General features: G+C 42.7%; 1 protein-coding gene across 6 annotated transcripts in view; it reads right to left on the bottom strand.

Moving 5' to 3' along the window:
* The window catches only part of LOC122554273 (BTB/POZ domain-containing protein 19-like), a 154767-nt gene that overhangs the window by 22368 nt on the left and 119996 nt on the right, over positions 1-12403 (bottom strand). For 4 of the 6 annotated variants that reach the window (XR_006312954.1, XR_006312955.1, XM_043699030.1 and 1 more), the window contains exons 6-7: positions 8100-8231; positions 5766-5891 (exon numbers count right to left, since the gene is read on the bottom strand). Coding sequence is in view for 4 of the 6 variants with exons in the window: in XM_043699030.1 (XP_043554965.1) it covers positions 5766-5891; positions 8100-8231 (258 nt within the window). In the remaining 2 variants the exon portion in view is untranslated. The remainder of the gene's footprint in view (positions 1-5765; positions 5892-8099; positions 8232-12403) is intronic. The other 2 variants (XM_043699032.1, XM_043699033.1) reach the window with 2 other exon arrangements.

Below are 12403 nucleotides of genomic sequence, written 5' to 3'. Positions count from 1 at the left end.
GCCTCCACCACTTCTTCTGGCAGCACATTCCATACATGCACCACTCTGCGTGAAAACGTTGCCCCTCAGGTCCCTTTTAAAGCTTTCCCCTCTCACCTTAAATCTATGCCCTCTAGTTTTAGACTCCACTATCCTTGGCTATTCACCTTATCCATGATTTTATAAACTTGTGTATACTCTCCTCTTAGCCTCCCATTCTCCAGGGAAAAAAGGTCCTACCCTATCCAGTCTCTCCTTATGACTAGAGGAAAGACTAGTCTTAATAACGGACTTGTAAACTTTTTCCATAAGTCAGTCCTGCCATCCCAGGAATCAACTTAGTAAACCTTCGCTGCACTCTCTCTATGGCAAAACATCCTTCCTCAGATGAGGAGACCAAAAATGAACACAATATTCCAGGTGTAGCCTTACCAATGTCCCAATGTACTTGCAGAAAGACATCCTTGTTCCTGTACTGGAATCCTCTCGCTGTGATGGCCAACATAGTTTGGCTTCTTTACTGCCTGCTGCACCTCCGCACTTACAAGGACACTCAGGTCTCTCTCAACTCACATAATAATCTACCTTCCTATTTATGTTACCAAAATGGATAATCTCACATTGATCCACATTATCCAGCATCTGCCACGCATTGGCCCACTCCCTCCGTGACTCCCTCGTCAGATCCACACCCCCCACCCACCCAACCTCCACTCCCGGCACCTTCCCCTGCCACCGCAGGAGGTGCAAGACTTGCGCCCTCACCTCCCTCCAAGGCCCCAAAGGAAACTTCCATATCCGCCTCAGATTCACCTGTACCTCCACACATATCATCTATTGCATCCTCTGTACCCGATGTGGCCTCCTCTATATTGGGGTGACAGGCCGCCTACTTGCGGAGCGTTTCAGAGAACACCTCTGGGACACCCAGACCCACCAACCCAACCGCCCTGTGGCTCAACATTTCAATTCCCCCTCCCCCTCCACCAAGGATATGCAGGTCTTTGGATTCCTCCATCGTCAGACCACAGCGAAACGACGGTTGGATGAAGAACGCCTCATCTTCCGGCTAGGAACTCTCCAACCACAAGGGATGAACTCGGGTTTCACCAGTTTCCTCATTTCCCCTCCCCCCACCTTGTCTCAGTCAAATCCATCGAATTCAGCACCGCCTTCCTAACCTGCAATCTTCTTCCCGACCTCTCCGCCCCCACCCCAGTCTGACCTATTACCCTCACCTTGACCTCTTTCCACCTATCACATTTCCGACGCCCCTCCCCCAAGTCCCTCCTCCCTATCTTTTATCTTAGCCTGCTGGACCAACTTTCCTCATTTCTGAAGAAGGGCTAATGCCCGAAACGTCGATTCTCCTGTTCCCTAGATGCTGCCTGACCTGCTGCGCTTTTCCAGCAACACATTTCCATCTCTGATCTCCAGCATCTGCAGACCTCACTTTCTCCTCAGTATTTTAGGAGTCATGAACAGTCCTGAACATCATACAATCATCAGCAAACCTCCCCACTCCTGACTTTATAGTGGAGAGAAGGTCATTGATGAAGCAGCTAAAGATGGTTGGGACTAGGACTCTTGCCTGAGGAATTCCTGCAGAGGTGTCATGAAGCTGTAATAACTGATCTCCAACAACCACAACTTCCTATCTGCTAGTTATGACTCCAACCAGTGGAGAGTCTGAGCTTTGATGCTCATTGATTTTGTTATAATGTATGAAAATCTGAGTAGAATTGTCAATTAACACTATTAGGTCACATTCCCTCTACTGACTTTTGCATCAGTAGTGCAATCTTTTATGTTACATAAACATACAGTTGGCTGATACTAACACTGGGATCATGAGCATTCAACAGTTACTATAAAAGTTTCATAAAAACCGAAAGAACTGCGGATGATGTAAATCAGAAATAAAAACAGAAATTGCTGAAAAAGCTCAGCAGGTCTGGCCGCTTCTGTGGAGAGAAATCAGTTAACATTTCAGGTTGAGTGACCCTTCCTCAGAACTATAAGTTTTGTCATGCTTGTCTATCACTGTCTTAATAAACAAGTTAGATAGACTACAGCTTCATAATGATGACCATCTGTTGATCCAATGTACACAGGTCTTCCCTGTAAAACAAAATTTTCAGGTTCCCCCTAACAGTGAATAAGGTTACCTCAGATTACAACGGGATCTTGATCAGATGATCCAATGGGCTGAGCAGTGGCAGGTGGAATTTAATTTAGATAAATGAGAGGTGCTGCATTTTGGGAAAGCAAATCAGAGCAGGACTTATACACTTAATGGTAAGGTCCTAGGGAGTATTGCTGAACAAAGAGACCTTGGAGTGCAGGTCCATAGCTCCTTGAAAGTAGAGTCACAGGTAGATAGGATAGTGAAGGAGGCGTTTGGTATGCTTTCCTTTATTGGTCAGAGTATTCAGTACAGGAGTTAGGAGGTCATGTTGCGGCTCTACAGGGCATTGGTTAAGCCACTTTTGGAATTCTGGTTTCCTACCTATCGGAAGGATGTTGTGAAACTTGAAAGGGTTCAGAAAAGATTGGCAAGGATGTTGCCAGGGTTGGAGGATTTGAGCTATAGGGAGAGGTTGAATAGGTTGGGGCTGTTTTCCCTAGAGCGTCGGAGGCTAAGGGGTGACCTTATAGGGGCCTACAAAATCATGAGAGGCATGGATAGGATAAATAGACAAAGTAATTTCTCTGGGTGGGGGAGTTCAGAACTAGAGGGCATAGGTTTAGGGTGAGAGGGGAAGGATATAAAAGAGAAATAAGGGACAACTTTTTCACACAGTATGTGAATGGAATGAGCTGCCAGAGGAAGTGGTGGAGGCTTGTACGATTGCAACATTTAAAAGGCATTTGGATGGGTATATGAATAGGAAGGGTTTGGAGGGATATGCACGGGTGCTGGCAGGTGGGACTAGATTGGGTTGGGATATCTGGTCGGCATGGACGGGTTGGACCAAAGGGTCTATTTCCGTGCTGTACATCTCGATGACTCGATAACTTTCTGCTTCTTACATTCTACTCAGGTTTCCTCTTTTGTATATTTTCTCTGTCACAGATGTCATTTTGCAGCTATATTTCACAAATAGAATTCCAGCACGAGGGTCACAGTTTCAGGATGTGGGGTAGACCATTTAGGACTGAGAGAAGAAATTTGTTCACCCAGAGAGAGAAGGGGCCTGTGGAACTCTTTGCCTAAGAAAGCAGTTGAGACCAAAACACTGAATGTTTTCAAGAACAATTAGGTATAGCTCTTATGGCTAAAGGGATCAAAGGGTGTGGGGAAATAGCAGGAACACAGTGCTGAATTAGATGATCAGCCAAGGTCGCATTGAATGGCAGACCAGTCTTGAAGTGCTGAATGACCAACTCCTGTTCCCATTTTTCATCTATGTTTTACTGGGGACAAGGACATTGAAGATAAATGTTTGGGAGGGATGAAGTCACAGGAGTAATGTAGCAAATTGAAGGCCAATGAATACCCAGTTGGCAGTGTGTTAGTGCATTTGTGTGCAAGCATTTTCCAAGGATAGATGCAAAATGAAGTGGGATTGGAAGCTGTAGGTTGAGGGTCGTCAAACTTTCCAAACAATGTTCAGGGACAGTCTTGCTTATAATCAGCACTGCAGAGCTAAGGGGAGGAGATGTGATGCAAATGGTTGACCACGGTGGGAGTATTTACATAGGGTGAGAAAGGTCAGGAGGGCAGAATCAAAGAAGAGAAGAAATTTGTTCACCCAGAGAGAGAAGGGGCCTGTGGAATCTTTGCCTAAGAGACATAACTGGAGATCATGAAGAGTAATGAATCATGCACTGCAGAGGCTGAGGAAAAGAAATAAGATGATATCTTAGTGCAAGCCTCTATTTGGAATGAGAAGGAAAAAAGTCAAATACTGAAAGAAAGATAAGCGTCAGAAGAACACGGATGAATTGGTGAGGCCAAGGTGAAAAGGAAATAAGTTAAATATGGAAAGAAAATTTTTCAAGTACTGAACTCTATGTCCAAAAATGTTATACTTTCCAAACTATAATCTGCTCACAAAAACCAGCCAGACTGATCTGCTTCAATTTATGTAGAGATTGTGATTTTAAACTGAAGTAAAGATGTGATAGAGATTGGATGGTACCCACACACTAGCAAGGACTGCATGGTGAGTCATCTTAATGCAGTCCCTGGGCTCAGATTACATGAGAAATCATCTTCCTTGCAAAAGGTCTATAATGCTGTGCTGGAACAGATACTTCTAAAATTTTATGGAAACTCAATCAGGAACTCAACACATTTTCAGCTTTGTGCAGAAAAGCATTTGTGCATCTTTAGTAATGAAAAGGGATAGCACTGACCCCCAGCTGAATCTTTTTTAAAAACAATTTAGGTTTGTTTTAAACATCATTCCACTTCCAGGCATCCCTGTGGGTTTTTATTTAATCTCTAATTCAGTGATGCCAACTTGTTTCTACTATACTGGGGGGGGGGTGGTTTAATCATGGGAGCCTCTTAAAGCTCTGTCTGCCTCTTTGTAAAGCTGTCAATTTGATCAGGCAGGCATCTGCTTTCACCCTCTGCCAAGTATTTGTTACATAAACAGAACAGCCATAGTTTAAAGGCTAAAATGGAACATGCACAGGACTCCACAGAGCAATTCTATAAATGGTCATATTTAAAACAATCACCCCGAAATAACTTGTTTCTTAGGGCTTATCCTGCGACCAAAGTTTTCATTAAAAATGTCACACAACTTTTTTCATGCATAAGTACTGAGTCATTTCAGAGGAGACTTTATTTTAAGGCTCTTGTGATTTGCAAAAGGTGACCTGAAGATTCGTTCAATTGATTCTGCAATTTGGTTTTGAAATACTGGGTAGAATCTTACATTCCCCTGCAGGGAATTGGCAAGTGAAAGGACCATAAGATGGCGACTGATCCTTTCCTACCACTTATCCTCTTGCCCCTGTACCTGCTGCAATTTTACGAACAATGGGATAGGGAGAGGATTTAGGCCACAGACCAATAACTATGCCAATTAAAGTTCCTTAAATGGTCAGTTAAGGCAGTTAAGGACTGCCTTTGTTTCTCTCTCATTGGTGAGAGGCTGAGGTGGGAGATGAATCGGAAATACGCCAAATAATACTGCTTGGGCTCTAGAGGGAAATTGGGGAGGTGGACCTGTTGTCTTGACTCGGAATTTCACCAAACCCTCACGCCATTTCAAACTCCAAATAACACCACTCTTACCCGCCTACCACTGACCTTTCCCAGTCCAGATCCCTCATGCCAGTGCATGCCAGCCTGGATCTGATCATATCCCACTGCCCCACATACCTTGCATTCTGCTCCAGGGAATGAATTGGAGGCTGAATGTAGTCCCAATGGTGGCCTCTCCTCCCACGGGCATCATGGGGACAGGAAATTTGTTATAAGAGCTGCAGACCAGCCAGATGGTGAAACGAAACTTGGGAGGGACTCTTAACTCAAGATAATGAATGTCTCAATGGACATTAAATGGCTGTAGGGTTATCAGCCTGGATGGGAATGAAAGATACAGCCACTTAAATATCTGCTTGTGGCATCTGCTTGCTGGATGCAAAAAACAGTCCGTCATTGGCAGAGTGGTTATATCACTTCTATTGTGATTTACTCATCACAAATGAATGTATTTCAAATGTTTTATGTCATTATTTATGTCTTCACAAGCACAAATATAAAGGTTTGTTCTTTCTCCCCATTAAAGTGCAATCTCTTTAACAAACCTGCAGGATAAACTTACAGGAATGAGGTTATCTTTCTTGTTTTCAGCTTCTAGAATTGTCAATTCTTCAGGGCTCAACAGGAAAAGCCGCAGTTCACAGATAACGTCCTTTGCTATTTCAGGTACCGGTTTGTCCAGAACTACCTATGTTGGAAATTAAAAATGGCAAAAGAGGATATCCTTTAGCTTGATCTAGGACAAAGCAGACATTTTCTAACTTGATATCCTGGAGGTGTAGTCGGCTGCCCTTACCAATTTTGCAAATATCATAGAACATTACAATGTAGTTTACACTCTGTCATGGATTTTAGAGGGGCAAAGGGGATTTTTATCCTGGCTTTAATGCTATAAAACAGTGATGCCAGATTCAGGATACATAGTGGGCTTGATCTAATATCTTGGCACTTGGGCTTCCATCACATTCAATTGAAGATATTTCGGGCAGAAAATGGATTGCATTTTTGCCTATTTTGAAAACGTAAACTAGTTGCAACATATGCCAATTTAGAGATGTGCATGATCTGCCCTGGCAACATTGCAGGCACCATGTTGACACTCACTATTTCTAGGTGTATCGGGCAGCAGCCTGAACTCAGTAATTACATTATGTAAATATGCAAAGATAGGTCCTAATCCTATTTCAAAACCTGTGCAAAACTAGGTGAAGCATGCATCTTGCAAGCATTTTATTGTGGGTCTTAAGTCAAGAACACATGATAAGGAAAGTTTATTTAACACCCTTTCTGTTGAGCATGGAGAAGTAGATTTGCTTGCCCTGGCTTCAGTGTAGTAGTGGGCCACTGCCAGTTTGTACTCAACCCTTCTTCATTTCACTGCCCTTGGTGCTTGCAAGTTAATAATTAGAAGGATACAGGCCAAGTGTAGGGAAATGGGGTTAACGTAGATGGACATTTTGGTCAGCATGGACCAGTTGGGGCCAAAGAGCCTATCTCCACACTGCTGGATTAATAATATTGTGAGCAACTAGCAGCATCAGTTCAAGTAAGGCACCACTTTGACTCACTACATTGCAGCTGAACTCAATTCTCTGAAAGGAGTAGAGTCCTATGCGCACACAATCCCATCCCATTTCCCAGTCCTCTCTTCTACATCTACTGAACTTCAAACTGCATGATACATTGTTTTCCTCTGACTTCCTTAGGGGCACGTATGGATAAATAGATAAATTCTTTTCCCTGGGTTGGGGGAGTTCCAGAACTAGACGGCATAGGTTTAGGTGAGAGGGGAAAGATAAAAACGAGACCTAAGGGGCTACCTTTTCATGCAGACGGTGGTACGTGTATGGAATGAGCTACCAGAAAAAGTGGTGGAGGCTGGTACAATTGCAACATTTAAAAGGCATTTGGATGTGTACATGAATAGGAAGAGTTTGGAGGGATATGGGCCAGGTGCTGGCAGGTGGGACTAGATTGGGTTGGGATATCTGGTCGGCATGGACGGGTTGGACATCTCTATGATTCTATGACCCTTGCTTCAGTTTCTTAAATCCCATTCCTTAACCTCCTCCTTTCTCTTCAGACCCCATTCCCAAGCCCTAATTCCAAGCCTAAAACCTCCAGGCCATCTCCTAACATTTGTTCACCAGTCTCCTACTCACTGATATGCCCTAGTCCCACTATGCTCTCCCTGTCAATCCTTCCCCAACACCAGTCCCCTGTCACCTCAATCTTTGCTCCCTTTATCCTGATCCCCCAGCAACAATGAACTACCACACTCCAACACCCCACTACCACTTCCTCATTCTTCCTCTGTGGTTCAATCCCTTGAACTCTTTCCCCTTGGAATTCTAACCACTTACCCTATTGTTTCTGGTCACTCTGTCCCCTCGCCCCCTCAACCAGTTCTGTCTCCGACCATTGCTGACCGAGTGTCAGTTTTGTGCTCGTGGAAATGGGGAGAGCAGTGACAGTATGATGTCAGGAGAAAGGTATTCCAATATTACAAATGATATTTAAAAAACAAGGTTCTTGTTACCTAATAGAAGGCGTGTCGAGGAGACTTGGGACAGCAGAATGCGAACCATATGTTTAACTCCCCACTCTATATAGTAATTTTGTACAAGTACATAAGTATCTGATGGATTAGAGTTTCACACTTCTCTCTGAAAAGTTCAGATAAATGCATTCAGATGTTAACACTTTGAAACGTGCTCCCTTTAACCCTTGCACTAATTTTAGTTTACGTTGTGAAAATATACACATATAAAAAAGTACAGTAATTTAGATTTGAATCTCACACACTAGATCTATAATACACAGATTTATTTTCACAGGACACAATTTAGTGATGGTATCAATGGATTTAAGCCAGATTTCACACGTCTAGACTTACTGAGTTAACATGAGCCCATTCTCTGACAAAGTTAATTAAATCCGGTTCATCGATAGTCAGCATGTCGCTCTGCAGAATAGCAAGCAAGGCAAGGTCAGAAAGTTCATGGAAGCCTCGGGTCTTCACAATACTCTGAGGACAGACCAGATGATTCATCTTATTAAAATGGGCTGTATAATTCCAAAGAAAATAATATATTTGAACACACTGGTTGCCTGGTTCATTTTTTTGAATGTTAAGGACTGTATATCCAAAAGAACTGGATCAGTGGTGCTGGAAGAGCACAGCAATTCAGACAGCATCCGAGGACAGTTTTTACCTCTTTTTACCTTTATCCAAAAGAACTGTCAATGTTTGGAATAGTTTACAGTTTGACTTCCTCAATTTCATTGAGTCATTGGACACTTTCATCTTATCAACTTTTCTCTGCTGAACATATGGTTTGTTGAAAAAGTGTCAATGCTCTATTTAAAATCCCCTTATCTTCACACACAACTTCTCTCAGCCACTATAGATCCAAGTCAACATTAGTCAAAGCATTCTGCTCAGAGGTTTGGAGAAAACACTGCTTTCGGTTCACACATTCCCCATAAACATGCCCATGACTAAACTCAATGTGGAGTTTGAGTCTATTAGAGTAGCCACGCTTTCCCTACATTGTACTGGTGGCTAATATTCAGAAAAGTTACATTGGCTGTGAAGTATTTTGGGATGCATGATAGGCAAGTTCTTTCTTTCAACTTTGTCCTCTGTCATTTATTCTTCAGAATGTACAAGGTGATCAGGCATTCAATTACCCAGGCTCATCTAGCCAAGATCAAATTTTTCTTCAGCTTTACAAACATGTGCACTATTCATTTCAGCTCCCTAGATGGCAATCTGGAGTAGCAGTCCTGACCGCTTTCACACTCCATACTTTATGAATGGTCAGGCTAATTACTAAAACCAAAAACGCACAATGAAACTAACTAAGCATAAAACTGGAAGCTTGGTTTCTACTACACACTATAACTCTTCAGCAACCTATAACATTAAGATGTCTCTGATGTCAATGCCAGAAGTATAGTTCCAAAGATGTGGCTGCAATGTTGAAAGGATATCATGGAGAGGACCCGAAAGACCATCACTTCACTCCCTCAGTCTTCCACAGAGCAGTAGAGGTAATGAACTGCAGTGTCAGGAGAGTGGCACTGACTCCATGAAATAGGCTCCTGTTAATTTTTCCCAGGATGAAACATGTTCCCAACATAGTGCACCAACGACAGGCCTAACAAAACTTTATAAATCAATTGTACAACAGAGAAACTTTTCAAGGAGAAGGCACAGAAGTTAGCCAGCTAATAGGACAAACCAGTAGCCAAACGTGGGTGAAGCCAATGATCAGTTTCAAAGATACTAGTGCCATGATTGGTCGGTAATACTTGTCACATGGGGAATCAGGTATTGGTGCAAACCCATTTCACAAAATGGATTCCTATAACTAGCACAGGACTCATTTATATTCAGGTAGCCCCCACTATCCAAAAGTAGAGCATTTCCAGGGAACCTTCCACAAGCTGAAAATGGTGTAAAGCAAAGGTGTGTGATTTAAATGGGAAAGAGTTTCACCATTTTACGTAAAAGCGAAAATCCTCTTCAGATTCACGAAAACAGGTACTAACGTAGCTCTTTCGTAAAAGCAAAATTGCATAAAGCAAGCATTCGAAAAGCAGGGGATACCTGTATTTTACATCATATCTGTAATTTAAGATGGTAGGTGGTAGACTTTTGGTATAGAGTAGGAACATATACCCAAAAGCAGAGCAGAGTGATCAGGTTCCTAGCCCCATGTTCAACAATTTGTACTTACATCACAACTTTAACATAATGAATCATTCCCAGGCACTTCTGTCTGTCTATCTTTTCTCCAGTTCCTAAGGGTTGGACCATGGATTTTATGGGCAAGGTGTTAGACAGGCTGCCATTTCATTCTGCAAGTTGGCAGACCAATGGACTCTCCTGCCCCTACTGGTTGCCATTGATCTAATGGAAGGATTTAAAGGCAGATAATCAACATGTTTACCGCATTTCAGTGCGCTTTCAATGCCTATCAAGTCATAGCATCAAATCCAGAACTTCCATCCCAGAGGCAGCAATACCACCACTGTGCCAAGATCGTCTGCCCAACACATTTTACAACAGCATTATAATACAAAATATGATGTCATGCCACAGTAAACATCAGGTCAAGTGAAAGAAACTTGCTCAAATAGGTGAAGTTTAAGAAGTGCCTTAAAGGAGAATGCAAGCTAGAGAGGGATAGGGAGCTTGGGGCCTAGTCAAAATGAAGGTACAGCTAACTAAGCTGCAGCAATTAAAATTGGGGATGCATAAGAGACTGAGCTGCAGGAGTGCAGATTTCTTTGAGCACTGTGGAGCTGGACGAGATTGCAGAGAGAAGTCGGGGCAAGGCTATGAAGAGATTTATAAGAAGGATGCGAATTTTAAACTCAAGATATTGCTAGACTGGGAGCCAATGTAAGTCAGCAATCAGAGGGTGGTCGGGGAACCAGACTTGCTCTGGGTTAAGATACTAATAATAGAGTTTAACATTATCTCAAGTTTCAAGAGGGTAAAATTTGGGGAAGTCCTTACAAAAGCTGGCTGATACATTTACAGTCTTACTATTCAGCTTCAAATAGCTAATGATTTCAAACCAGGAAAGAAGTGTGATATCTAAAATATTTGTTATTTCTAAAAATACTTTTAAAATCTGAAAGTTGACAAGAGGACAAATGACAATAAGTTGAACTGAGAAAGGCTAACTGAATCTCTTCCTATGGCAGCTTCCCCTTTTAAACTCCTATTTTACTTCATACCATCATGTGACAAAGGTCACAAAAGATCAATGTGACTGAGTTATTCTTAGTGCAATAATCAGACAAGAGGAAGCAATTAGTCACATCCAGTAGCTCAGGCATGCAGTTGGAAATAACACAAGTTTAACAGAATGACTTGCTGATACAATGATCCCAGCCTTTCCATTCCATGGATCATTCAGGATTAGTACAGCAGCAGAAAGTTCACTTTTGCATTCTCTCTATGCACTTTTGTGCCTGTGTTTATTTCATTTGGCTTGTGTCTGGAAGGGCCGCACCCCTTATCCTGGCAGCAGAACTGCAAATTTACATTCTTGTGGGTGTTTGATTCTGCTACAAGGATAAGAAAGCCAGGATTGACAGTGGAAATGACAGGCCTGGTTCTCAAATGCAGCTTTTCAGTGATCTTTGCTGAACAAATGTTAACATAAAGATACTTTCAGTCATTCCAGCTCAAGTATGCATGCATCATAATTTGTTGCCATTTACTGGGACAATGGTCAGGAAACATCTCATCAAGATGCTACAGCCATCACGAGTGAGAATCAGATTTGGAGAACCAGTTGGCCTCTTCCTGCTGCCCAATTCTGTGTATTTGTTAACTGAAATAAGTTTTGTTTGAAAGCTTTGATATAACAAAACTTAGTTGATTGCACTTTGTACCTGGAGAATTTTGTAAAACTATACAATCCACCTGGACAATTTTGCAAAACCACACAATCCAAATATTTTTACACTCTTTAATAAAACATAAGAACATTAAAACTTATAAGAAGTCTCTTCTGAGATGGTTCAGAGTTTAGTAGCAGAAGTGACATTTCAAGCCCTGGCCAATAGAAAACGTTCCAGTTGGGAGTCAGCTTCAATAACAGAAAATCTGTCAGGATTTCCAGTCTGCGACTTCCTGCTGGAAGTGCATGTGTAAGTACCTCAGTGACAGCAGCAACATGATTCAGCTGTGACACACTGTGAAATAGCCTGCTGACAATCCAAGCTCGATTTTGACTCCACCGTCAATTAAGCAGGTAGGATCTAGCCCTCAGCAACATGAGACCGGGGCGACCTTGGCTCTCTGGTGGCACGATGGCTCAGAGGTTAGTACTGCTGCCTCGCAGCATCAGGGACCTGGGTTCGATTCCAGCCTCAGGCACCTTTGTACATTCTCCCATCATCTGCGTGGGTTTCCTCTGGGTGCTCCAGTTTCCTCCCACAGTGCAAAGATGTGCAGGTTAGGTGGATTGACCATGCTAAATTGCCCAGTAGTGCCCAGGGTTGTGCAGGCTAGCTAGATTAGCCTTGGGAAATGCAGGGTTACAGGGATGGGTGTGGGTCTGGTGGGATGCTTTCCGGACCGGCAGTGTGGGTTTGATGGGCTGAGTGGCATGCTTCCACACTGTAGGGATTCTATGACTCTAGCTGTATTTGGCATGCAAGTATCACTCAGAT

The sequence above is a fragment of the Chiloscyllium plagiosum genome, chromosome 11 (assembly GCF_004010195.1).
Source record: "Chiloscyllium plagiosum isolate BGI_BamShark_2017 chromosome 11, ASM401019v2, whole genome shotgun sequence".
Lineage (NCBI taxonomy): Eukaryota > Metazoa > Chordata > Chondrichthyes > Orectolobiformes > Hemiscylliidae > Chiloscyllium > Chiloscyllium plagiosum.
The sequence above is the reverse complement of the archived record's forward strand: the minus strand, read 5'-3'. Positions and strand labels throughout refer to the sequence as shown.